This window comes from Nelumbo nucifera, chromosome 1, assembly GCF_055504915.1.
Source record: "Nelumbo nucifera cultivar China Antique chromosome 1, China Antique-T2T, whole genome shotgun sequence".
Taxonomy (NCBI): domain Eukaryota; kingdom Viridiplantae; phylum Streptophyta; class Magnoliopsida; order Proteales; family Nelumbonaceae; genus Nelumbo; species Nelumbo nucifera.
Window position 1 is genome coordinate 119,870,116 of NC_142649.1, and position 27,139 is coordinate 119,897,254.

General features: G+C 38.3%; 1 protein-coding gene across 1 annotated transcript; it reads right to left on the minus strand.

Annotated features, from left to right (window-relative positions):
- Nucleotides 1–26,991, minus strand: LOC104588149 (protein RER1A-like). The gene is given in 4 exon segments (XM_088896637.1): nt 1–2,101; nt 3,243–3,331; nt 3,446–3,626; nt 26,615–26,991. Coding segments are annotated over 4 exon segments (651 nt in total). The 3' UTR covers nt 1–2,097.
- Between the last annotated feature and the right edge of the window lie 148 nt (nt 26,992–27,139).

Consider the following 27,139-nt stretch of genomic DNA (forward strand, 5'->3'; position numbering starts at 1 on the left):
TCGGACCTGCTTGGCATGTGTGTGAAAAGAACAAATTTATAAATATACTTCAATCAACTCTTTTTCCAACCAATATAAGACAATGACTCTTTTCATACATTGAAAAGTAAAGAAAGAAAAAAACAAAACTAAAAAAACGTAAGATTCTTAAAATTTTTAATCTTCCTCTAACACTTTTTTTCGTACGTATTGATAAGGCTAAGATAGATGGATGGTTTTGATATGCATTCAATGTATTATAGATGTCGGTGGGCATTGTAATGATAAAGCATCCAAATAACTACCGATGTGCTACGTATTAGAAATTAGAATGTCTGGTGCGGGAAGCTACTGCAGTTCAATTATTCATCTCCACCACCAGCCACATCATGCATGATCCAGCGACTCATGATGAGCGCTTTAGCTTAAAATTTGTCCATACTGCTGGCATCATGTCATGCCAGTTTTTAAGAAGTAACAACAGCATAGCATACACAGAGCCAAAGGGTACCTCTTCCGTTTTTCAGCAATAAATATCAGTCAATTCATTTATTTCTCCGTACTCCAAAAAAAAAAATGCAAATCAGTTAGATTCTCTTTATCAGAAATATGGCGAAATCACGAGTAGTTCAGGAATGATTTTTCTTTTTTTTTTTATGATTTTATGCTTTGAAAGGTGTAGAATTTAATGGGCTGTAGGATGTTATTCATTGCCCATAGGTAAGTGCCCTATATGAAAAGCTTAGAACTTTGGAAAAACAGTAATTTTCTTTTTCTTTTTTCACGGGGAATAAAGGAATTGATGGCTGGAAAAGTGGCAAGACCAAGCCAAGTGCATTTGAAACTTATCAAGTTTCTATTTCTGACTGTTTGGGTCAAGGAAAAAGGAATTCTTTTCCACCAAAAGACACGCCCATTGGCTTCTTTTGATTCGATGAAGCAGATGCATTGCATTGCTTTAATAAATACAAAATTAGTGGGTGGTCCTCTCCTCCTCCAGTTCACCATCTATTTAATTAATACGTGGAGGAGCAACTTGGTGAAGACGACACCATTAAAATCCATTCATCTTCTTCCATGTTTCCTAGTGCCCTGAATAGTTTTCCAAAGCCATGTGGTCGTATACATCTCTCCCCACTGTAAGAATAGTCCTTGTGTTAAGATTGACATGGACAGGGTTCAAAAACAAATGACGCCGTTAGTTGGACGTTTTTGTTACAGTAGGCAATAAGTTGCCATACTCCAGTCCACAAGCAAAACCGTTTGTGGTCACCGGGCCGGGGGTCAAATAGTGCAATCAGAGATGGCCATACTTGTACAGTCATAATAGTCTTCATAGCAGCTATAACCTTTAAAATGGATCTATAGCGGCGGATGATTTATTCTCTCTAAAACTGTCGCCAAAAACATTTAGGCGGAGTTTGGAAGGAGTACAAATGTAAATATGTAAAGTGTAAAACCTTATACTTTATATTATTTTATATGTATTTATGCTATACATATTTGCATTTCTTATACTCCTTCCAAACTGAGCCTTAGTGGCAAATTTCTTATACTTCAGCAGCAGACCAATTTTCTTTCTTGTAGTGTTGAAGAATGAAAATTACTTGGTTCTCACTTTCAACCACATCACATTAGACCCGACTCAATAACCCTTCTGCCAGTTTTTCAATAATTCAAAAACTGAAATATGTGCGAGTTTACCTACTGATCAGTACTAACCTTTTGCAATGTGCTTCCAACAAACCATCGGGTCATACTCATCTGCAGCTTCAATCTTAAGATTACTAGCATGTATGTTGGCACCATGCTCCTAATTACATGTTACAAATAGTTCTCTCCAATCACGGCCTCACTTTTGAGTGCAAGCTACACTGCATCTCAAACCGCACCTCTTACTCTTATATTCTGATTTTCCTATGAGACATGTAAAATGCTGTAAACCCTCTACAAGGTTCTGAAACTTAAGAATCAGCCATATGTATCAAAACTCAAAACTGTTTAACATTACACATGGGCATCCGTCCGTGACATGTTTCATGTTCATCAGTTCATGTAAAGGTGGCAAAGACAAACCAGGGACCCATCTGTTTTTTTCATATCTGCTTCAAGTCCAAATCACCTGCCAACAAAATACGAGAAAAAGTTTAGCCGAATGCTTTAGTTGTTCAGCAGGGTATAAATCACCTGACAACAAAATACGAACAAGGTTTAGCTGAACGTTTTAGCTGTTCATGGAACTGTGGAATCAATGATAAGATTCAACACCAGTACTAAATTCATGGGCCCCACAGCCCACTGAACAGCTAAAGCGTTCAGTTAATCCGAATGGGTCTCAACTTACCAACATCACACATATACATAATGAGTCTCACTTTTATGATGGGCCCCAATTTTATAATGAGATGTGCGGTGTCAGATCAAGTTGGTAGGGTGTTGGTGTTGGAACTTGTTTTGTTGGCAGGTGAGGGCAATTCATCTGCTTCACCCTTTGAATTTGGAATCACAAATTATGATTTAAATTGATCCGAATAGAGTAAACTAGGCCTACTGCACAACTTTTTTTTAAGCGAGGAGGCCTAAGTTGTTACCACAAACAGTTCTACGTACCAAAAAGGTTAAAAAAGTCGATCACTTTATTCATTTTCTCGCTTTCCCAAGTAACTAAATGCGAAAGTAGTGCAATGGGCAATAGGGAGAAGCACCTTCCACAAGGATCAAGACAAGGGCAAGAATCCACATCTTGGCACAAACGAGAGACAGCGATTACAAAATGGTGCTTCATAGTAATTGAAACATGGACAGATGCATCTGTTTTTCAGAAAAGCTCTGCTTTCCACTAAGAAGATGATAAGGAACTCTCAAGGAAATCCCTTTGCATTGGAAAAAGAAAAAGAAAGGGCACAGTTGACTCAAAGTTGAAACAAAAAACAAAAATATATAGATAAACTTTAAATCTTAAATGGTGAACCCTCTGTTGGACAATTCCCCATATCAGATGCTCCTTGTGCATTGTACAATTCATTCTGCTGGCACCGCAGTGCATAGGATGTAACAAAAGGAAAGAAAAGGGAAAATAAATAATGGCCTAAAAATAAACAACCTCATCTCCCACCCAGGCAGCATCTTTCATTATAGAACTCACAAGTTCACCCAGTGAAAATCTGCAAGTCTTTTAACCAGATTCTCACGCAACATCTACTCCCATCATTCCTTCTAAACGTCCTACTGCTGGAAGAAAGAAGCACATAAATAATGTCTACCTGTACAGGTGCAGCATATGCACCACCTTAAGTTTCACTCTCTTAGAAGTTGTCTCATCAGCTGAAGTTGCTTTCTTCCCCGTGTAGCGCTGAAGAGAGAGAAAGTCAATTGCATCTCAAAGGACAAAATAGTGACCATAAATAATGAAAACACAACATAAATCATTAACAATCTCAAATGTCAAGGGCTCAATTCAAAATACCTGTTTGCCGAAGGAGAATGGGACATATTTATACTTGATCATGTGTAATATCTGTCTCTTCATTGTGAGGATGAACAACACCACCCAGTAGAAAAATAGCACCGGCCAGAAAACAGGCACATCAAACATGCTAAAGAATGCCATCACAAAAGCAATACAAAAGGCTTTCGTGATAGCAAACCTGCCACATAGTCACTCACCTAACCATTAATAAGAATACACAATTGCACAGGTCTGAAATGAAACATCCAGGACAACTTGATCTAGTAAGAGATAATTGGATCTGAGAGAAACCCTGTGGCATATGGTTCCGGGAGCAATACCATGACCAACAGTAGTCTAAGACAACATAAACAACACAATTTTTATGTAGTTAAGGATAAAACCAATAAAGGAGACCTAAAATAGGAAATTGGCTGAACCTGATGCAGTGCTTTGTTACACCAAAAGCACTTTAAGCTAGGGTTAGATGATAAAGACACTACTAGATCAGCTCATCACTGAAGCATGTTTACTTATACAGTCTTGGGATGCTTGCTTACATAGGGAAATGATTTAGAATAGGATGCCTAAAACTATTCAAAAATACAAAGATAAAACCTCAACCAACAAATTATGAGTACCATACCCTTACCCAAAAAAAAAAAATTATGAGTACCATAGGAGTCAATAGAAAGTAAAACAAAGTATCCTTAAAATATTTTTTTATCAGTAAAAACCTCTTCTAATATGTATTACATATGAGAGGAGAGAGAGAGAGAAAGAGAGAGAGAATTCATTAAGATCAAGTCAATATCATTTACTTGTTTGAATACAAACAATAACACTGAGTCAATGTGGAACAAAATGCATAGACTTGTAACTTGGTTGGAGTTCCACCTGGTCCATGATCAACTGCTGCACAGAAACCCCTGAAGTCACATTTGTTCTGAGGCTGGTATGAAGTCTCATAACTGCCATTCACGTCCATAAGACACAGAATTTCTATCTAATAAAATTCGCCTTGCATATATCCATTCTGTGCTCATGTGATCCAGGTGCTTGGAATTTTGGAGGTCAGTGCTAGAGCAATATACCACATCAGAGGCATGAAACAAGAATTACATGTTGACAGGGGTAGGATAACTTTCATCAATTCCATTATTGTTGATCTGCCGCTTCTTTCCGTCTTTCAAATGGCCCATATCAAAGCTACAAATGGGATTGAGAAATAGAAAGCCCAGCCTGGCCCAAGATCACCCTTAGACTGAACGGTAAGGTTATATTTGGAATGGGGCAAAATAGAAACACATGGAAACACAAATCTGCTATTTTCTAGATTTTATTGTTTAGCTGTGAAATGTCGCTATTTACAATCCAGATAACACTGAATTTTTACTGCATTTTCACACTCACACACAGAAAAAAAAAAAAAAAGAAAAGAAAATCCAAATGCAGAGTTAATGAAAGAAGCAGGGTGGTGTAGATTATAGGCACCAAAACTTCATCCTTTACTCCCAAGTTCATTTTGCTAGAAGCAATCTCTGTTGTCCTATGGGTCAGAGTTGATAATAATGGATTGCTATTGGGATATCAGGTTAAGAAGAGGGATAAGCAGTGATTTAAAATGCGCACACGCAAGGCACACTTCAAGGCCTGTACCTCAGCTAGGCCCAGGTACAGCCCCCTTTAAAAAGGCGTGTGCCTAATGTGTCTATACATGCACTTGGTCCACCTTGCGCCTCAGCTCAGGCATGGTACGTCAAGGACTTGGTGCAAGGTTTAAAATATTGATACGATATGGGGTGTATCATATTGGTATCGACTATAACCAGCACGAGATACGCTATGATTGGAGATGAATCCTGCTAGTCATACATATCGGTCCAGATCACATTGTATCAGCCAATACGCACCAATATGCACCACCACACAATGATGCACCACACCCTTCTAATAAAAAAATGAGGATAGTGACGCCCAAGTCCTAAATACACCCTTAAACCACTAAGCTATCTTGCTTCTTTTGATAATAAGTGAAATAAAATAACTTTTATTAACTTTATTAACTACATGCAATCCAAATAAATAATACATATTTATGTTTAACAACTCCAACTAAAACTTAAAAAGAATAATATTCAAAATTAGTATTTTATAAACTAATGAAATAAATAATCTATCAAATCCACACTAAAATCAAAAGATGATTTTAATCTCTAGCAATTTATAAAAATAAAATATTAATAATAGAATAATTATTTTAGTACTTAATATTTATAAGTTTTCACATGATATATATATATATATATATATTAAATTTTTACACATCTTTTTAAAATTATTAATTAATATTTTAATTTACATTAAGTAACAACATATTTATTATTTACAAAAATGAAAAATGTTTACAAAATATTCAAGAATATAATGTTAGATTGAATCTATCAAATCAACTAATCTACATTTATATCAAAACATGATTTTTAACTTTATAAAAATTATAGAAATTAAAATTATTAATGGAATAATTATTTTAGTAATTAAGAATTACAAATTTGCATATTATATGTATCTTAGAAATTTTAACAGATTTGATATATTTTAAGTTCACATTATATATTTTTATAAATCACTATTTGATATTTTATTAATTTACATTTGATAATTTATAATTTGGTTAACTTTTTTGTTAATGTAAAATAGAAATAATTGATATCGTCCATTTATCAAAAAAATAATTGATATCATAATTAAAATATAGTAGGTGCATATGTTTTGTGTTTTGGACTCTTGATTTATCCATTATCAATAAAATTTTATGATATCTATGCATCCCGCTGTATTAATTGTAATATATTTTTTCATATACACCATTAAAATATACATTTCCTATATATTTTACATTATTTGTGGCTATTTGACCTTAAATTTAGTGTTATTAATGTATTTATGGAATTTGTATGTGTTTCCCTAGTGTATCCATGTGTTGTCAAAGCATTTCTATATCCATATTCGAGTTGTCCAATACGATACCCAATATTGATACTTTGATTCTTGCTTGGTGTAAAGGCATTTCATAGAATTAGGAATGCACGATGTTTAACATCACTAGGGTCGTTCATCAAACCGATGAAACCTACCAAACCTACCAACCTGACCCAATTCAAGTTGAGTTGGTCAATTTTCTATTATTTTTTGATTGGCCTCAATTTAGCTATTATGCTAACTCGAGAGGTTGGGTCAATTTCGGTTTATCCATGTGTAAACTGACCCTATATATATACATATATAATTTTTAATATGGGAAAGTGTGAAATTCCCATATTTCCTAGTTTAAAATATTTTATATTGTAAATTTAATTTTAAAAATATTTTTTAAAATATAAAAGTATTTTATATTTTTAATAATATCACTATAATTTTAAGTTAATATTTAAAAACTTTTGAATCAAATTACCAAACCAAACTAATACAACCTAAGTTGGTCTGTTTTCACTAATGGTTAGTAGATTTCGAGTGACCGATTCCCCAACTTGATCAGGTTGGTTGATTGGCCATACAGCTTGCAACCAAACCAAACTGACCCATGAACACCCCTAAACATCACATTATTAAGCTATTATTTATTAAAGAAAAGTAGTATACAAGGCATATACAACATGAGACAAGACAGCACTGCCTCAAACACAACACTAACAAGCTAAATACCCTAGAAGAGTCTAGACCAACATCTAACAGAATCAGGACTAGGCCTTGCAAAAACAACCAAATAAAGTAAAAACCACTAACCCTACAAAAGGGCCTAGATCCATTTCCACCCAAAAATGAGGCTAGGCCTATAAAGAGGTATCTAAACAACCAGACTAAACAACCACAAAACGAATACTTAAGTTGTTGAGTCCTTGAATATGATTTATATGTTATGTTTATGTATTTTAATTTGCGATAATAGGCTTTTTAAAACATTTAGTTTAAAAACAAAGTTTGCATTTTTTTAATTAGTACTACTTTTTAACACATTTCATTGGAAGGTGGCCACAAACTCATGAGAACGATATCTTTTCTACCCAGATACAGAAGGATATGGGGTCAGATACCAAATTTACATGAAAATTTAAAGTATCTAACACAATATGACACCCTTGTACAAGTGTTTGGGTATTATAGCAGTACATATAAATATGCTCCAACGGGGGAAAAGCCTAGAAAAGATATCGAAATGTATGTCTTTTTTGCAAAGAAAATGGAGAATAAGGTATTTGTCCCTTTATCTATCATCATGCCCATATTTGGTAACTAGTGGAAATGCCCCAAGATGTATTGGGGCTAGCTAGGAGATCATTCTCTCTTCCTAAAAATAAGGTAAGATCATCTAGAGGAATTCTTTGTTGCCACCACCTAACGTATTTGGGAGGGAACTCTAGACTCTAGCAATAGGCTAGACGCTTTTGGAGCTCTTCCATAGACCTAGTCACCATTGGAGTTGCACATTGCATTGCAAAAATTAGAGGACTTTACAAGTTTTCCTGTTCATTCTTTGTGAGAGTGGTAAATTATCCGCAAATGGATTACTGGATAATTTGAGGGTAGGTAGAGCTAACAGGGATAGTGATGTTCTTAATCAGGTCCAACAGGCATTGGCATCCATGTCATGCAAGGGTATTGGTATTCCAATAAAGCAACAGACTTGATGTTGAACGGAACTTTTTACACAATTTGGAGGAAATGTGACAATTCAGAGGCTAAAACTATTGATTCAAGACTAAAAATCTCATTCAACTGAGTGCCATGAGTTTTTAGTAGTGACAATATTATAAATCCAAAGTCTACACCCTCAACAAGACAAGTAAAGAGGTTATTATGCTAACCATGAGTTTCAAGGAGCAACATCATCTGGGGATCTTTTCTCCACAAGGATTACTTGTATTTTTACCTTTTATCTTATTTTCTTTACATTTTTAAGTTTTGTGTATGAATGTGTGGATGATTTTGGACCTTTGTGGGCAATGTTGTTTTGAACCCCCACTTTGGTATTCTCGGGAATGAAGGGTGTTGCCATATTCAACCAAGTCACCTACATGTTCAACTCATTGGAATTTAGGCTTCAAAACAGCAATGCCATTACCCAAATTCAGGTTCATACCATACCAAATCAGACTTGAACAATAATATGGTCTAGTGGGGATTCGCCTCTTGTTGCTGGTAGGTCAGGTTGATGGCATTTTTGAACATTCTTGTAACAAATAGGGTTTTGAGGGGTTTGAATCTATGTTTAGTTTTCTTAAGAAGCATCTCAAAAGATTCACTAGTGTACCAATAATAGCTCCATTGAGGAGTGATCTGATGCAAGTTAAGAGATCTAAAGCACAAAGAAAGGCTGAAAAACATTCGTTGAACCTGCAAGAAAATGCTAGAGAGGAATACTTAACAGAAGATAAGACCCTTGATAAAGGAAAAAGGACTCATGTAGATAATCCTAATTATTCAGGAAAAGGATTTCTTAATTTGAAATGTAAATAGCAAAGCAGGGAAACAAGTTGGTTGGGGTAGGAATAGAACAGATAGACAGGGTGAGGCTAGGAGGAAGCGGAGCATTATTTTTTCCATTTCTGTGTAGATAACTTATTCATAGTCATGAACATTATTAACAAGGAGAAAACTTTGAAAAAACAGCAAATATAGATGAAAGGATAATATTGATAGAGATATCGATGCATAGATTGGATGAAATCTAGGGTTATACAATGACAGGTTATACACCAAATATATATAGGTGATGTCACTTGGTCAATTTGGGCTAGCCTGTCAATTGGAGCAGTGATCAGTGAACCAACACCCCATCTTGAACTATTGTCCAGGCTGGCTCTAACTACACCAAAAGACATGAAAGAGGGGGAAGACATACAATTGTAAACCAAAAAAAGGGCACCATATCAACCAAAAAATAAATCATTTTTTATCATATAAATAAATTGTTTTATTATACTAATTGAAATGTAAAATTTTAGGAAACTTAATTTGATGTCACTTATTGGTTGGAGGGTGGGGTAGAACACTAAGTTTATTTGAAGAAGTAGGAGCATACTTTCTATCTTCGTATCTTTCTCAGTTCATGAAGAAAATGTTGTGAATAAGATTTAAAAATATTTTAAGAAATTCAATCAAGATTTAATCTCAACCACAATAGGAATAGTTTCACTGATCAGACATATAATGAATGAAAGAAAATAATCAGCAGCACTAAACAGACTCATGCTTCTGACCAAAAAGGAAGATAATCCCACTATTTCTATAATAGTTTCACAAATAAATTTCAAGGAAAACAAAAACATCCTTTGTACCCCAACAATGACAGGGAACTTGCACAAACATCCATCAAATAGAAATTCAAACCCAGAAAAGCAGCACGGAAAAAAAAACACTCCATTCCTGTTACCTCAACTAATATATGTCGCTGCTAGTAATCTTATATATAGCATGCATACTAGAGTTTCATTGATTGACTCCAATAATAGCAATAGGAATCCAAAGCATTGTCAAGAAATCCCTTAAACCCGATCCATATTCTGTATAGGCTTGAGCCTGGCCCAAGTTGTGTTAGGATTTAGCTAAGGTTAGGGTTTTGGCTGACTAACCTAGGTTCTACCTTGTATTGGATGAGGCCTTTGGCTGAAACCCAATTCCTAGGATTGGACCCAGGTTGGCCTTAAACTGGGTCTGGCCTTCCCAAGCACCCTTAGTATGCAGCAAATGCACCAAGTCTATCCAGGTATCTGCAATTGTTTGGTGCATCATACCTATAGGTTTCGATCTCATGGAATAAGAGACATCCACAAATATTAAATTACATAAACAATACAAAATGTACTTCAATTAAAAATGGAAAAAACTTGGAAAATGGAAGTGTTTTACACTTTGTTGTAGATCCTTTCTCATGACATCTTGTTTAAAAGTGTCAAATACCAATACCTTTTGTTTATTAGTTTGGTGAATAATCAGAAAGTTACAAGGAGTGGCATGCCAAGTGCCAATCGAACTACAAAATACCTTACTAACATTTCAACACTATTGGAGATTGTCTCATTAAGGCTTTTCTTTTTTCCTCCATTACATTCCCAAGCTTCTTTGTCATTTTTGGCTAAACTCAGCCTTGACAAAACTTAGTAAAGGAATTAGCAGCCTATTAGGCAGCCAGTCATAAAGCTCAATTTCTTACAAAAATTGAATCAAGCATGGAAAGGGTCGATAAAAAGTTTGTGGATCTACCAAACAACATTCACAATTGCCTTCATATTTCTTAGCAACCACTTCTTTTTCCCACCATAAGCCTGAAGAGCATAGATAGTTGGCTTCTTATTTCTTAGCAGCCACTTTTCTCAACCATAAGCCAATATTTTAAAAGGTTTGCTCAGGCACAAAGGTGAGGTGCTTTCTAGATTGGGTGCCTCACCCAGGCTAAGGTGCATAACCATTAGACAGGTGCTCGCCTTTGCACCAAGGCGTGCGCCTCAGGCCATGCGACAGGCGGCCCAGGCAAGCACGTAGATGAGGTCTTTACACAATTTCGAAAATAACATTAAAATATAAAAAAAAAACTCAAAATAGGAAACGTAAGATAAAAGGAAACTGAACCAACAAGGATCTTTTCCAAAAAAAAAACAAAAGAAAAAAAAAGGAAAGTGGAGGGAAGAGTTACTTCGTCCAAAGACTCCAAATCAGAGGAAGCTCATCCAATTCCCAGCTCCAGTTCATCCAAGCTTACATCGAACAAAGGTACAAAAGTATCAAGTATGTATATCTTCTTCTTCCTACGGTAGTGTTGCTGAGAAAATAGGGGCTCCGCCCCATTATTTCGAACAATCCAGCAACTCCGCCCCATTCACAGAGCTTTTAGACGAAAAACAGAGCTCCGCCCTTCTTCTTCCTCTTCTTCTTCCTTCTTCTTCCTTCTTTTTTTTTTCAGTTTTTCTCATTAAAAAGGGGCTCCACCCCATTTCTTTGTCAATTTTCCTCTTCACAATTTTGAGTTATGTTTAATCATAGGGAGATATATCTTATATACCATCTGAGAAGATGGATTACAAATAAAAAACAATCATATCTATCCAAATATCTATGTCATATTGACAGATCTAAAAATCTAGTACCCAAACAAATTAAAATCAAATTTTAGCGGACTTGAATCAAAGCTGGAATTGGATACAAACAAAATCTTAACTACAACTAAATTAAAATGCCTTGTTAATGGCTCATATTTGGGTGAGCACCCAACCCCTAAAAGACCACTTTCCTTCTCTCTATTCCATCTCCCTTTTTAAAAAGAAATCAATTTCACGGTTTCTTCCCCCCCCCCCCCCGGTTCGCCCTTTAGATTTAAACTAGAATTTTGGGTTTCGAAAAGGGTTAAGGGATAAAGAACTTCTTTGTGTTTCAGAGCTCTTGTTGCTTCTAGACTCAATGTGCCTGGACCCCCCTAACCTGGATAAAAGGGTTTGGTCTCTAACCTCAGTTGGCTCCTTCACTTGTGCATCTTTTTTTAAAGCCCTCTGCTCCAATCCCTCCTCTCAGGTATTCCCTATTAAAGAGGTCTGGTCAAGGCTAGATCCTCCTAAAATAGTAGTGTTCTGTTGGGCAGCCTACTTGGGTAAGATCAATACAGTGGAAAACTTGCAAAAGAAGAAACCTTACTTGTGTTTGTCCCCAAATTGGTGCTTCTTGTGTAAAGTGAAGGGTGAGGACTATAACCATTTACTGATATCATGCTCTTTTGCTGCCAATATTTGGAACTGGGCTGTTGCACTATTTGGGTGCAGGTGGAACTTGCCCTCTAAAGTAAAGTTGCTATTCATCCCGGCTGCCTTTGGGAGATTGACAAGAGGGAAGCTAATGTGAAAATGTATCAAAGCCACTACCTTGTGGACTTTATGGGAGGAGAGAAATGCTAGAATATTTCAAGAAAAGGAAATAAGTCTTGTTGAAATTAAGGAATGCATAATGACAAGAACAGTCTTGTGGTTAAAATCTTCACACTTGTTGGCAGATTACTCATTTGATGACTTGAGGAGAAACTGGGCAACAGTGGTTTCTATAGTCTCCACAAAGAACAAATCACAAGCTGAATGGGAATCCCCACCGGATGGAGTGGTAAAACTGAAATTTGATGGTAACTGCCAAGGTAACCCAGGGCCATCTGGAATATGAGGGATTCTGAGAGACAAAAATAGCAACATGTTGTCTTTATTTTCAGGACCAGTGGGTGTTGGTGATTCTGTAAGGGCAGAGATACTAGCAGCGGTACAAGGTATACAGATGGCCAGTCAACTTGGAGTGAATAATTTGATAGTAGAAGGGGATTTCAAGGTAGTAGTGGGCTGGTTGACAAGTCTAGAGACAGCTTGTTGGGGCTATAGGGATCTATTAAAGAAAGTTAAATGGCTAACAAGGAATATGTCAGTTAGGTTTTAGTGGGCCAGCAGATCAGCAAATGCAATGGCTGATTCTTTGGCCAAGCAAGGGGTGTCAAGGGGAGGTCTGTTTTGGGCCACTTTGTAATTGTGTTTCAGGCTTGTGTTTGTTTAGTGTTTATGACTCAGCCCTAAGGGGAGGTAACACCTCGTGCCTCTTCCTAGGTTGAATGTACTATTATTTTTTGAATTAATAAAACTATTCTCATTTATCAAAAAAAATGGCCCATAACTTCAACTAAATTAAAACACTTGGACCAACAGAGCTTTTAAAAATCTAGTAATTTACTAAATTATTAATAGGATTGAAAATTCAAGGAGCTACATCGAGGGAGCTCAACCTCCTGAAATCAGATTACAATGGAGAGATGGGAAGGGTGGGGAGAAGGAAGAAAACAGAGAGGTGACAGAGAAGGTAAGAATTCGATTATTCTCTTCTGACCAGATCGTTACATAACAACCTCAATTTATAATCACTCAATGACCATCTCGCTACTGGTGCTAGCCTTTGCACAACCTTAAGCGCAACCTTGTCCCCCCCCCCTGGTCCCCCCCCCCTGGTCCCCCCCCCCTGGTCTCGCTACTGGTCCCCCCCCCCCCCCCCCCCCCTCCTTAAGCGCAACCTTGTCCTCAAGGTTGAGGTGGCCAAAAAGCTGCTGAAGTTTAGTATAATCCTCCCACGTGGTATCTTCTCTATACAGGTTAGCCCACTCTACCAGAGCTTACTTGATGAGTCTGCAACCAGATTTCATCCATCTGAAATTGACCAGCTTCTGAGGTTTGGTGAGGAGTTCCCCTTGCTCAGAAAACTCAGGTAGAGTTGGACTGTCGTAGTGGCCGTGGTGTTCCCCCGCTTCAAAAGTGACACATGGAACAACAGGTGTAGCTTGGACCCTAGAGGAAGGCCAGTTTGTAAGCGACCTGTCCTACCCTTTGCACAGCCTGGAAGGGTCCAAAGTAGCGAGGGGAGAGCTTCTGAGTTCTGTGTTGCTCTATGGGCCAGAGAAGATTGTCGATAGGGCTGAAGTTTCAAATACACCCAATCCCCCGCCTTGTACTCAACTTCTTGGTGCTTTTTGTTGTAAACGGCCTTCATGTGTTTCTGGGCCTGATGCAGATGGGCCTTCAGAGCCTTAAGGGCTTCATCTCTTGCTACTAGCTGGTCTTCAACCTCTGCTATAGAGGTGGACCCCTTCTCATATGGAAGGACTGAAGGGGGCTCTCGAATAGGAGTGCAAATGGATCGGATCATGATCCGATCCCATTCAAGATCCAATCTTATTTGGTCGAATTCGGATCACTCCTGGCCGGATCTTCGGATTGGATTCCGATCACCCCTATCCAATTCGATGTGTTATATATTTATAAATATAAATATATATAATACATATATATATATATGTTATTTATTTATTTATAAATGCATTATTTATATTGTATTTCTATAAATTTGTTATATTATTTATTTTTTATAAAAACATGCATATATATGATGATAATAATTAAAAAAATACTTGTGTTTTTTTGTTTTTTTATTTAAATTGGTATATTTTATTTTTTCTTTTAATAATTTATTAAATTTAAAAAAAAACAAGTCGGATCAAATCAAATCCGAAGATCTAGTAGGATCCAAATTCAGATCGAGTCCTATTAGATCCAATCGGATCAGATCGGATCCGACATGAACAATGTCGGATCGAATTCAAATATACCCTAATTCGAATCTGATCCAATTCATTTGCATCCCTACTCTCGGCCATACAAGGCCTTGAAGGGAGTGGTTCCCGTGAAGACATGGTAAGTGGCATTATACCAGTATTCCCCCTAAGGAAGCCATTGAAACCATTTGGTAGGTTTGTCTCCTACAAAGCACCATAGGTAAATCTCGAGGCAACGGTTCACTACCTCCGTCTAGCCATTAGACTAGGGATGATAACTCATGGAATGGCACAACAGAGTACCTTGAAGGCGAAATATTCTTGCCAAAAATGGCTCATGAATGTGGGGTCACAGTCTGTGACTATGGCAGTAGGAGTCCCATGCAGTCTTTCAACTTACCTTAGCCACTTGTGCTGCTAAGGGTGGGATAGGGGTATGAAGTGAGCGTACTTGCTCAGTCTGTCAACCACCACTAATATCGTTGTCTTCCCTTCTGACTTAGGCAACCCAGAAAATGAAATCCATGGAAATTTCGTTCCATACCTGATCGGGAATGGGCAAGGGCTGTAGCAGCCCAGCTGGTGCCTACGTTCTGTACTTCTACTGTTGACAAATGTGACAGGCCGCAATGAAGTCTTGGATCATCTCCTTCATTCCTCGCCAGTAATAGTGTCTAGCCAGCTGCCTATATGCTCTTAGGACCCCGGAGTGGCCTCCCGGAGGTGATTCATGGAGGATCAAGTCATTACTGTAAGATGAGTGCAGGGAAAGGACCAGCCAATTCTTGTAGAATAAGGTGGTGCCCACCACAGAATATCCCGGTACTGCAACTGGATCCGCCTGCCACTTCTTCCATAGGGAGCCCAATTCAGTGTTGTAGGGCTTCCTCTTTGATTTTCTCTACCAAGCTATAGATGGGTCTAGAAACCTGCATTTGAAGCAATTCCTCCTTCTTGGACAGAGCGTCAGCCACTGCATTAGATGGGCCAGCCTTATATTCAATGGAAAAATCATAGCCCATGAGCCATGAAGCCCATTACTGTTGTTCATACGTGAGAACTCGCTGGTCCAATAGATGTTTTAGGCTCCACCGGTCCGACCAGATTGTGAACCACCGACCCAAGAGATAGGCCTGCCACTTGTGTACTGCTAGAGCTACCACCATCAATTCTTTGATTTCTTTCTCATAGGTGGACTTGCCTAGGGCTGAAGGTGTGAGCGCCTTGCTGAAAAAGCAAAGGGCCGGCCACCTTGCATGAGAACGACCCCGATGCCTCGCCCTGAGGCATCACACTCTACCACAAATTCGTTGGAGAAATCAGGAAGGGCTAGTTTGGGGGGGTGTAGTGACTGCCTGCTTAAGATCAATGAAGGCTTGTTCGGCTTGTTCAGTCCACTGAAAAGAGTCCTTTCGGAGCAGCTGGGTCAAAGATGCTGCCAACACTCCATAGTGCCTAATGAAGCGCCGGTAATAACCAATCAAGCCCAAAAACCCACACAGGCTTTTAACAGAGTTGGGCCAGCCCAATTGGCCATGGCCGCTATTTTATCTGGATCTGTCTTGACCTGTCCACCCGAGCTGGGTCAAAGGTGCGTGCGGAAAGCAATTTTGTGCACGTCCTCCGGGTGGGCCCGGATCTGATGGTAACCCAACCGAAGATCCAACTTGGAGAAATAGACTGCTTGCTGCAGCTCCTCTATGAGGGGAATCGGGAAGCTGTCCTTTATGGTGATTTTATTTAACGCCATGTTGTAATCAATACAGAACCTCTAAGTCCCACTTTTTTCCTTACCAATAGGACGGGTGAAGCATACAAGTTGTTGCTCAGTTGTATCAGTCCTTTCTCAAGCATCTCTTGTACACTTCTCTCTATTTCAACCCGTTAACTATATGTAGGAATGGCAACGGGGTGAGTTTGGGGTGATGATCATATTTCCCGTCTCCGGTCCTGATTCTGAAATTAATCCCATCCCCATCTCTGATCCCCACCAGGGATAAAACTTGTCCTCCATCCCCGTTCTCCAACGGGGATGGGATCCCCATGAGGATTCAAATCCCTGAATTTTTTTTAAATATCAGTATTTTTTTGAAAAATAAATTTACTTATAATAAATAAATATTTTAAATTATAAATAATATTTAAATATGTTTTGATATATATAATATAAATAATATAATAATATGTATTTAATATAAATAACATTTAATATATATATACATATATAATCGAGGTCGGGGCAGGACAGGGACCTCAATCCCCGTTGAATCAGGGATGAGGAAAATTGTCATCCCTAGGTAACCGTAGGATTCAACCTTGGTGGATGGGGCTCCCAGGTATGTGGGGATTTTGTGGTCATGGAGGCGAGATGGTGCGAGGAGCAACTATTTATTGAAGACATCAGCATAGTTGGACAGCTGTTGGAGTTGTGTTGCTCCTCTGGGGTGGTAATGGGGTTGACAAGGCAAGTAAGAGTGGGTTCGGATTCCATGGACCCGAAGTGAATCAAAGTGGGGACTTCCTGATTTTGACAGTATTTAATGACTGCCTAGGAAGTCTTGGGTGTGGGTCTATTGGGCTGCACCCCATGCATATGAACTCCATTGTTAATTGGGCCCAATCACAAGTGACCTAGCCCAATTGCTTCAAGCACTGGATGCCCAAAAGGGCCAAAACTACGTCAGACTCGGTGAACTCTAAGGGGTAAAAGTCCACCTGGAAGAGGCCCCTTGTGTTCTTAGGCCCACTTCCTTACAACATCCATCACACCAAATGTAATGTCCATTCGCCACCCTTACAGAAAATGGGCTCGTGGGTTGTATTGCCAGGCTCAACCGTTTGGTCAAGACCGTGTTGATGAGGTATAGACTACTCTCACTGTCTATCAGAATTGAAACCCTTTGACCCAAAATGAGCCCATGCACCCGCATCATTTGATGAGAGCACAAACTGGTTAAGGCTTCCAGGGAGATCTCAGTCTCAGCTTGCTCTGTTTCCGGAATCTCCTCCTGGTTCACTTCCTCGGGTGAGTCCACCTCCGGTTCTAGGTTGTCTTCCAAGGGGTCATCCAATTGAAGGGCAAAGAATTGTTGTGATTTGTACCGGTGACCGGGAGAAAATTTCTCATCACATCACAATTATAGCACAACCCCTTTTCCTGGCGTGCCTGCATCTCTATTCACGATAGTCTCTTGACAGGGACAGTGGGTGACGGGTTTAGCTTGGGTGGTCCCGGTTCAGACTTGGGTGGAGTCTTAAGTATAGGTCCTACGGGTCAAGTCAGGCATTTGAGGCAGTTGAGCCTCTCCTCTTGGAGTTTGGCCAGGCCCACCACTGCTAATAGGGAGGTTGGCTTCATCGCCTTGACCTCAATCTGGATATCGTCCCATAAGCCTCGGATGAAACACCCTGTGAGGGCATTCTCTAGCCAGCCAGTGACTCAGGTTGCCAATCTCTCAAACTCGACCTAATAATCCTTTATCGTCCCAGTCTACTTCACTCTCGACAAGGTTTCATCATAGTTATCTAGGCCCAATAGTCCATAACGAACAGTGAGGGCTTGAATGAACTCTAACCAATAAACCTGGGGATGAATCCGGCGGTACCACTAGTATCAGAGGATTGCTTCACCGTCCAAGTGGATGGAAGCAACCTGTATCTTTTGGTCGACGGAGGTCTCGTGGTACTCGAAGTATCGCTCGGCTCTATAGATCCAGGGGATCGGATCCTCACCTGAGCACACCTTGGAAAACCGTCCAACGAAACCTCCTCCCCGCCTGCTAGAACTGCTGCTCGGAGCTTCTCCTTCGTTCTCTTTGGTTGGTGTCACGGTGATCTTTTCGTACTGGGCCACAACGTGGAGAGGACCTCCTTCAATTCTCTCAGGTCGCCGACTACCTTGCTGATTTCATTCTCCACACGGCTTACCCAACCGTCCATGGCATTGGACCTAGTGTTGGTCATCCCAGATCGCAACTCAAATACCAAATAATAGGATTAAAAATTCAAGGAGCTACTTCAAGGGAGCTCAACCTCCTGAAATCATATTACAATGGAGAGATGAGAGGGGTGGGGAGAAGGAAGAAAACAGAGAGGTGACAGAGAAGGTAAGAATTCGATTATTCACTTTTGACCGGATCATTAAATAACAACCTCATTTTATAAGCACTCAATGAACTTCTAGTTGGATTTTAATCTCATAAGAGATTAAAACCCAATTTTGAACTTGTCCCACATTGGAAAATTACAAGTTTTGTTTTCAGTATTTCAATAGGAGCTGATTTACACTCCTTAAATTAGTAGAGGAGAGTATGGGGATTCAATACTATGCAACGTGCGTGCGCGCATGTGTGCGGCACAATGAGGTGCTTTAGAGGCGCACTTTGCTCGCACCCGCATGGCTCGCGATGGGTAGCTTTGGTTTTGGTGCCGTTGCTAACCGTTGATCACCATTGATGAGATCAACGGTCACGATTCGATCGGGTGTGATCAAGAGGCACAATTCAAAGTTAACAGTCACTAACTGTTAACTACTTTTTAAACAGTCACAATATTGTGACTGTTCAAGGTGTTTTCTCTAAACCAGCACCTACCTTTTCCTCATACCTCTTAACAAATTATTTAAGGAACATGAGTCAGACTCCAAATCACACAATTTAGAAATTCCTCTTGTTCGTGATCATGAAAACAAGTTTTCCTTGGGTTATATTTATGAGGCTATGGACAAGACAAAGGAGGCCATTGACAAAGCATTAGGTTAAAGGCAAAAAAAATATGAAGACATTTTTGAAATTATTGATAAGTGGGAATGCCAACTCCATAAACTAGTGCATGCAGTTGGTTACTTTTTGAACCCGTGATTTTATTATGATGATCAAGAGAGAATTAAGTCTGAAGAAGAGGTTATGATGGGGCATTTTAAGTTAGGGGTGTGATAACCCTGCATTTTGATACCTTAAGGACATCAATTCAGGGGTATTTTCAACCTTAAAGTAATCAAAGTGTACCATTTTCCCTGTTAAAATCAATTATGCGACCTCTGAGGGTCTCTGTGCAAATTATGTAGAAAACTATGAAGTTTTCTAGGCTGAAGTGTAGTTTTTGGGAAATTGGTGTGAAGACCAATTGAGAGAGGATGTGTTTTTGTAAAGAACTGAGGACAGGAGAGCACCTCTTATCTGTTAAACCTAGTTGGCGCCCATCCTATTGTATTACCAAGCTCCCCTCTCCTTAGCAAACCCTAGGGAGCCTTTTTAACCTAATATTTTCACTCTTAGCAAACCCTAGCCGCCCCTAGGTGTTTAATCTCCACCCTCCACCTCTTTTAATCTCAACCATTCATTTTAGGGCTCTCCTTTATAGCTTTTAAACCCTAGGGCGCCACCTATTCTGCTAATACACCATTTAGCCTCTCACCTCCAAATCTCAGCCACTCCCTCCATCTTATATCCCAAACATTCAATCTAAGGCACCACCTATTCTTTTAATCTTAATCCTTCAAGCCTAGATGTTCTAATCTACACCCTCCATTTCTGGGCGCCCAGATCTCAGTCATACATAATATTGGATGCCCTCTCCTTTTATTTTTAGCCATAGGATCACCCCAAAACCATCTTAGCCATCCATTAGAAACCCTAGGCCGTCCCTAACTTTGCTAAATCACAACTGCCGCCCCCCCTCTTTCTTCCTATTTCCAGTTATGTCCACACTTCTCTATAAAAAGGGTCCCAAGGTCCCTATAGAAGGGATTGGTCAATTCCCCCAATTAACAAGGCTAAGCTTTCTTGAGGAGTTCAAGGGTTGTAGAAGGGGAGGCCACCCAAATCTTGTCAGTAAGGGTTCCTGCAAGATATTCAACCATTCTATAACTACCGCCACAGAATCTGATCAACCATTCTTTTCTTTTCTTTATTTTCTTCTTGTTGTTATTTTTATTTCTGTAATCTTTTAGATTTAATTCTTGTTCGTTTCTCTATTTTGCAGCTAAGGTGTCTCGAGGGGTTCGAGGGTTGTAGAAAGGATAGACGTCCGGTTCTTGTCAAGAGGGATTTCTGCAAGCTGTCTGGCCGATTTGCAGCTACCCCCACCAGATCCGGATTTTGGATCTTTTTTTTTATTTATTTTATTTCCTTTGTAGATTTCCATACTTTATTAAATTCTTATTTTTATTTATTGTCTTGTTTAAATTCGAAACATTTAATTTCAGCAATAATAGATTCTATTTTCTTATTTTCTACAATTCTCAATTGTATTCTCTTGTCCGGATCTAAGTATATATTAATTTTTCACTTGCTTCCCTGTGGATACGACTCGTTCTCACCCATTTACTACATTAGTAGTTGCTTGAGAAACGGTAAAAATTATAAATGTTTAAACTAGTGCTCCAGAGTGTTTAACGACGCGCTTCCGGAGACACCAAGTTTTTGGCGCCATTGCCGGAGAAGCACGGAGAAAGTTATTTATTTACTTTTTTCGGATCTGTTTCATTATTTTTTTCTTTTTCATTTTATTACTTGATCCATTATCTTAGTTTAATTTTTGTTTCTCTCTGATTCTGCAGGACGGAATAGCGAAAGGTGGGGTACCGGAGTGTTGCGGGACTGCGGGACAAAAGAGAAGAGAAGAAAAATTGGATTGCGTTTCAAGTGTAGTCATTCCATTTTACTTTTGATTTTTTTATTTTTATTTTTGAACTCTTTTTTTAGTTGAATAGTGATTTTTTAATTTTTAATTAATTTTTTTTAGATCCGATTTATTTTTTTTCTAGTATTATTTTGCTTCCACTTTGTTGCTAGATCTATTCTCCTTTCTTTATTTTAATTTCTTGTTCAATTTTTTTGCTTTATTAGGTTTGTGTTTTTCTTTTATTTCAGATTTAAAAAAAAAACAAAAAAATTTCATTTATTTCATTTAAATTTCAAATTTAAATTCAAAATTCAAAATTTAAATTTCATTTAAAAACAAAAAAAATCAAAAAAATTCAAAATTTAAATTTCAAATTAAAAAAAAAAGAAGAAAAAAGGGGTTTAAAATAAAATGAATTCAATGGCTAGAGTTTGTGGAATGAGAAACTACTTCCAACCTGAGCCACAAATTGATTGGAACCATGTGTCTCGACAACTAGACAAGATTAATGGTATGGCCCAAAGACTTGACGAAGTCCTTGCACGTCGTCAACAAAGTGGCCCATACCCAACCTTGTCACTCTATGCATCATGTTCCATCTATGCAAGCCCAGCCCATCATGTCAACCAAGTACATGTGGCCCATAGATTTTTCCAACCCAATGATATCCCATTCTCTAGTCCATATAACCCTGAGTGGGAAAATCAGCCCAACTTCAATTATAGGGCACAAGTCCAAGAAAACCCCCTGCTAGATATGCACTCTCAATGGTTTGAAGCCCATATTCGTTGGGAGTACAATGATTACCCTGGGACTCAAACGGTTCAACCATGTCAGTCCTATACACAGTCCCAACAGCAATACCACCCATCAAATTCAATGGCCCAAAATTTTTAGAGGACACAAGTACAGAGTTCATTCTAGCAGGTGTACCCTAGGAACCAACCGATTTAACCGTATCAGGCTTACCCACAACCTCCTCAAACCCGTACCATCGATGACCAATTCATACAACTTCTGTAGCTGATCCTAAATCAGCAGCAACCCATTGATAGATTAGAGAGCCAAATAGGACAGCTAGTCGAAGCCAAGGCGAGAAAAGGAGTAGGGCAACTACCGAGTCAACCGGTTGCGAACCCTAGAAATCATTACCGGGTTTTCCTCCACAACAAATTCAACCACCTCCTAAGGACCCTTAGCTTGAAAAGACCAAGGCTATTACAACCTTAAGGGGTGAGAGGATTTGTGTAAGAAAAAGAAAAATGAAGAAGAAGAAAAGGAGTAGGAAGTCCCTAAGTTGGGGGGAGAAGAAGAAGGAAATGAAACTTTAGAAGAAGAGCCTATAGTGAACCAACCTGTAGTTCCCTTTGCAACTGCACTCACAGTCGGGCCGGTGCTAAAGAATGAAGAAAGTCACAACGAGGAGAGCCGAGAAGTCCATATTAACATCCCTCTCCTCAATGCGATCCAACATGTCCCGGTCGATACCAAGTTCTTGAAAGAACTATATATTCAAATGATGGAGCCACAATCGACCCCACAAAAAATGATGCTCTTAGCAAATGTTAATGCAACTTTCCTAAATCAACTCCCCCGGAACATGAAAGACCTTAGTGCTCCTCTCATAAGCTGTGTCATCACTGGAATCACCTTTGATTGGGCACTAGTGGATCTTACGACTAGTAGAAATCTGCTTCCATCCATTTATGATAGGTTCAGGATTGGCGAGTTAAAATCAACCCCAATAATTTTGCAACTCGCTGATTGGTCAGTCAACAATCCTCGAAGTGTTATTGACGATGTATTGGTCAGGGTAGAGGGTTGTCACTTCCCATTGGATTTTATCCTAGACATGACCCTAACCGAGGAACTGAACCACATCTCGATAATCTTAAGATGTTTGTTTCTAGCAACGGTCGATGCAAACACTAACTGTAAATCGGGAGAAATCGACATTTCATTTGGGGAGCAGAAGGTCCAGTTAAATGTTTTTAGTACTTTCAAGTATCCAGACCTAGGGAGAGATGGATTCATAGTAGATATAGTGGATGACCTATCTACCCCTTGGTTAGCCCAATCTAAACCCTGTCAGTGGGAAGATGAAAGTGAGTCGGAGAGTATAGATGGGAACAGTGTGTGAATGCATCTGGTTAAAGACGTTAAACTTACCGCTAGTTGGGAGGCAACCCAACGTAACTTTTTTCAGTTACTTTCAGGATTAGAGTTTTTTTTTTCTTGATTCAAGACCAGGCGGCATACCTTAAACCCCTCAGGAAAACCCTACTCGTTGTTCCCTTTGGCCCAAATCATCTTTGCATCATTCTAATCATGCTATTAGGGACAATGGCATTTAAGTTGGGGGATGAGGAAAGAGAAAGAAAATTTGAAAAAAAAATTGTGAAGCTAAGCCTTTAAAGATGGAGAATTAAAATTTTACTGAAATTTTTAAAATTTTCCATTAAAAGAGATTCCCAAATAGAAAAGTTAAGGAAACTGATAAAAGAATATTGAATTATGTAGAAATTGGTAGCAAGTGATAGGAATCAAAATTGGTCTTGTTTGAATATTGTCAAAATCGTTTAGAAATTGAAAAATACTCCTAAGTTTGCCCTTGTGAAGACAGGAAGAGAAAGATTGAGAAAGTAGACAAAATTCTTTAAATTGTTAAGAGACATTGGACTACCCTGAACAATGTTGCAAAAAACAAAAAAAAAAAGAATAAAAGGTCAATGGACACCCTAGACCTAGTAACCGGGTCTCTTCACCTAAGGCAAGTGTCGAGATTCGCGTAAAACGGTGAAAGGTATGCATAACAAGTTCAGGGGTAGAAATCCGTTGTAAAAAATGATAAGAAGAATACCTGTTTGATTTTAAACCAATCTCATCTTATCAAGACAGTTTGCAAATGGAAGGGTAAATAAGATTTCTAAGCCATGTTTCAGTAATATTCAAAATAAGACAGTTTTACCCCTAAAGCCCGATATCGATCTATATAGAGTTTGAGAATGCTGGAATCAGGATGTTTGATTAATTCTGTTAGGGATGACCTTGTAATGGGAAAGATCTATATACTTAGTGTAATTTTAAGGCTGCATTGCTAAGGGACTAGCAATGTTTAAGTTGGGGGGTGTGATAACTCTACATTTTGATGCCTTAAGGGCATCAATTTAGGGGTATTTTCGGCCTTAGAGTAGTCAAAGTGTACTTTTTTCCCAGTTAAAATCAATTATGTGACCTCTGAGGGTCTCTGTGCAAATTATGTAGAAAACTAGGAAATTTTCTAGGCTGAAGTGCAGTCTTTGTAAAGCTGATGTGAAGACCAGTTTGAGAAACGATAAAAATTATAAATGTTTAAACTAGTGTTCTAGGGTGTTTAACAATGTACTTCCGAAGACACCAATGAGGATGGTGCAAAAAATGATTTGTTGTTTGATGATGATACACTAACTTGGGGAGATGTTACTTGTGCTTCTAGAGTTGAAGAGCCACTAAGGTATACGAGATCTAGAGCTTCAACTTCACAAGTAAGAGCAACAAAAGCTAGTGGAAAAAGACCACGACAACTGCAATTAGAAGATGAAGAAGAGGAAGAAGAAGTTGATGTTGAAGTTGAAGTTGAAGAGGAAATGGAAGAGGATTTTGATGACTACAAGACAAATTACAATGAAGATGAAGTTGAACTTCCAGGTGAAGATGAAGAAGATGCTAATTGAATCTTGAAGAATGGCAAAAAACCTTAGACTCTTTTTTCTTTATAGAAAATTGTCTGACTCTTCTTTTTGTAAGAAAACTATCTATGACTCTATGTCTCTATGTGTCTTTTTTGAAAGAAAATTGTTTCTCTTTTTTTTGAAAGAAAATTGCTTATGACATGATTCTAACTCTATGTGATTGTATTGCATTAATGGCTTGCAGCTTGCTTGAAGTTTTGAATTTAATGTTGATTGTTGAGTACTTAAGAACTTGAGATGTTTTATTTGATTATTTCAGATTTTTTTTGTTATTGACATATTAATAGGTTTTCTATTAATCATTTAATTTAATTTGAAGTTTAGGTATATATTTTAATCATATCCTTCAATTTTAACATTTTTCAAAAAAATGTGTACCATGCCTCAAAAAGGTGTGTGCCTCACCTTGCACCTTTCGCTTTTAAAACACTGTCATAAGCAACAAAACATGGATGGGGGAGGGAAAACACAATGTGCATAGTTCAGTATCTTTTATGCACTCATGTTCATTTCTTTCTTATGATTGCATAATGTGTAGTGTTATCAGAGCATCAACTAGTCATACTGATTATATCATTGACTAGTTCATCGATAAGCATGATGCAGCTGCCTACTCAATATTAAGCTTCAACTAAGTGAACTAATGATTAGTTCAAGCAATGATCACAATTTTGACTTTGTGGAAAATTCTGATGACTCAAAATAGAAAATTGCATGGGAATTATTGAATGGAAATTTCAGATAACATAAAAATTTACAACTTGATGGAAGCATTACAAAAAGAAAAAATGTAGTAATAAAACCACAGAAAAAAAAATTGACAACTCAAAATAGAAAATTGCATGGGAATTAGTTCACTTAGTTGAAGCTTAATATCGAGTAGGTAGCTGCATCATGCTTATCGATCAACATTCTATGAACGCATAATGTCAATTCTTAGTTTTCTTATCTCTTTCCTGTGATATTTCCATAAATATCAACATATGGAATTATGGATTATTTTTCTACAAGTATTGTGAGTATTTTATCTAAATTGAATACTTATTGAAATCTCATTGATAGATATTAATAGCACCCTAAAATGAGAAATTTTAGTGGGGAATATTGACAAATTTTAGGGATATTGCAAACCATGAAAATTAGAAGCATATACCAACATTGCATCATTTTTCTTTGCTATATGCTATTAACTATTTTCTAGGACTCTGGCTTCTGGCTTTTGAATTTAGAGATGCCATACTCCTTTCAAGAAATTTGACTCTAATAACGATTGTTAACGTTATTGTTCTATGTAAGACAAAATTTACCCAGCAATCTAAAGTTCTTCATCCCTCCCTCAAAAGAATGAGAAGAATAACTGAATTAAAAAGGAACTCATAAAATTGCGATCATTGGATGAATCAAACGAAGCTAAAATTCCTTTTCTGGTGTGGTGGATCAATCAAAGATCAAAAGGCATCTAAAATCAACCACCATTTCCAATAAAGAGAGAACAATCTGCACCTAACTATTCCACAAAGCATGTTATAGAACTAACAATGTACCCAAATATGTATTTATCAAAAGAAACCACATGTTCATGCAATTCCGTCTACCGGTTACTAGACAATTATTGGAGCAATTCGGGGATCAGTTTAATAGGTCAAAGTACCAAATTCACAAAAGTACAGTTTAATGTTAGTGATAGAATAAGGCAACAAGGCAACCAACCAGAATTTGAACTCGGGGAGTCGACAAGCGAACAGACAAAACTCATCAGAACCCTTGGTGGGAAGGGTGGGCCCCTCTACGAGCTCTTGAATCTCCAGGTCAACTTGTGGGGAGAGGAAGGTGATGAAGAGGTTGAGGATGTAGATACCCAACCCATACGAGATGATGTAAAAACCTTGAATGAGGTAGACACAAATGGCATAGATGGTGGCGATGGCAGAGAATGCGATCCGTCGCCTGAGAACATGTGGGGTGGACTTGTTGAGAAGATACTATTACCACTGAGAGACGGCGTTGCTCCATTCTAATAAGACCTTGGGTGAAAAGTTCGATGACAGATCGTCTCCTCTGAGACCACCACCCGCTTCAGAATCCATGCTTTCTTATCGTAAGTTCTGGACAGCACGTCCTCTCGCATTTCTCCCTTTCTCTTATTAGGTCCCAATAGAAGAACTGCAAAGAGGCATATGCAATGTGTTTCTCGCCAACACGCTTCTGTTTTAGTTTTGAAATCGCAGTTTTTAT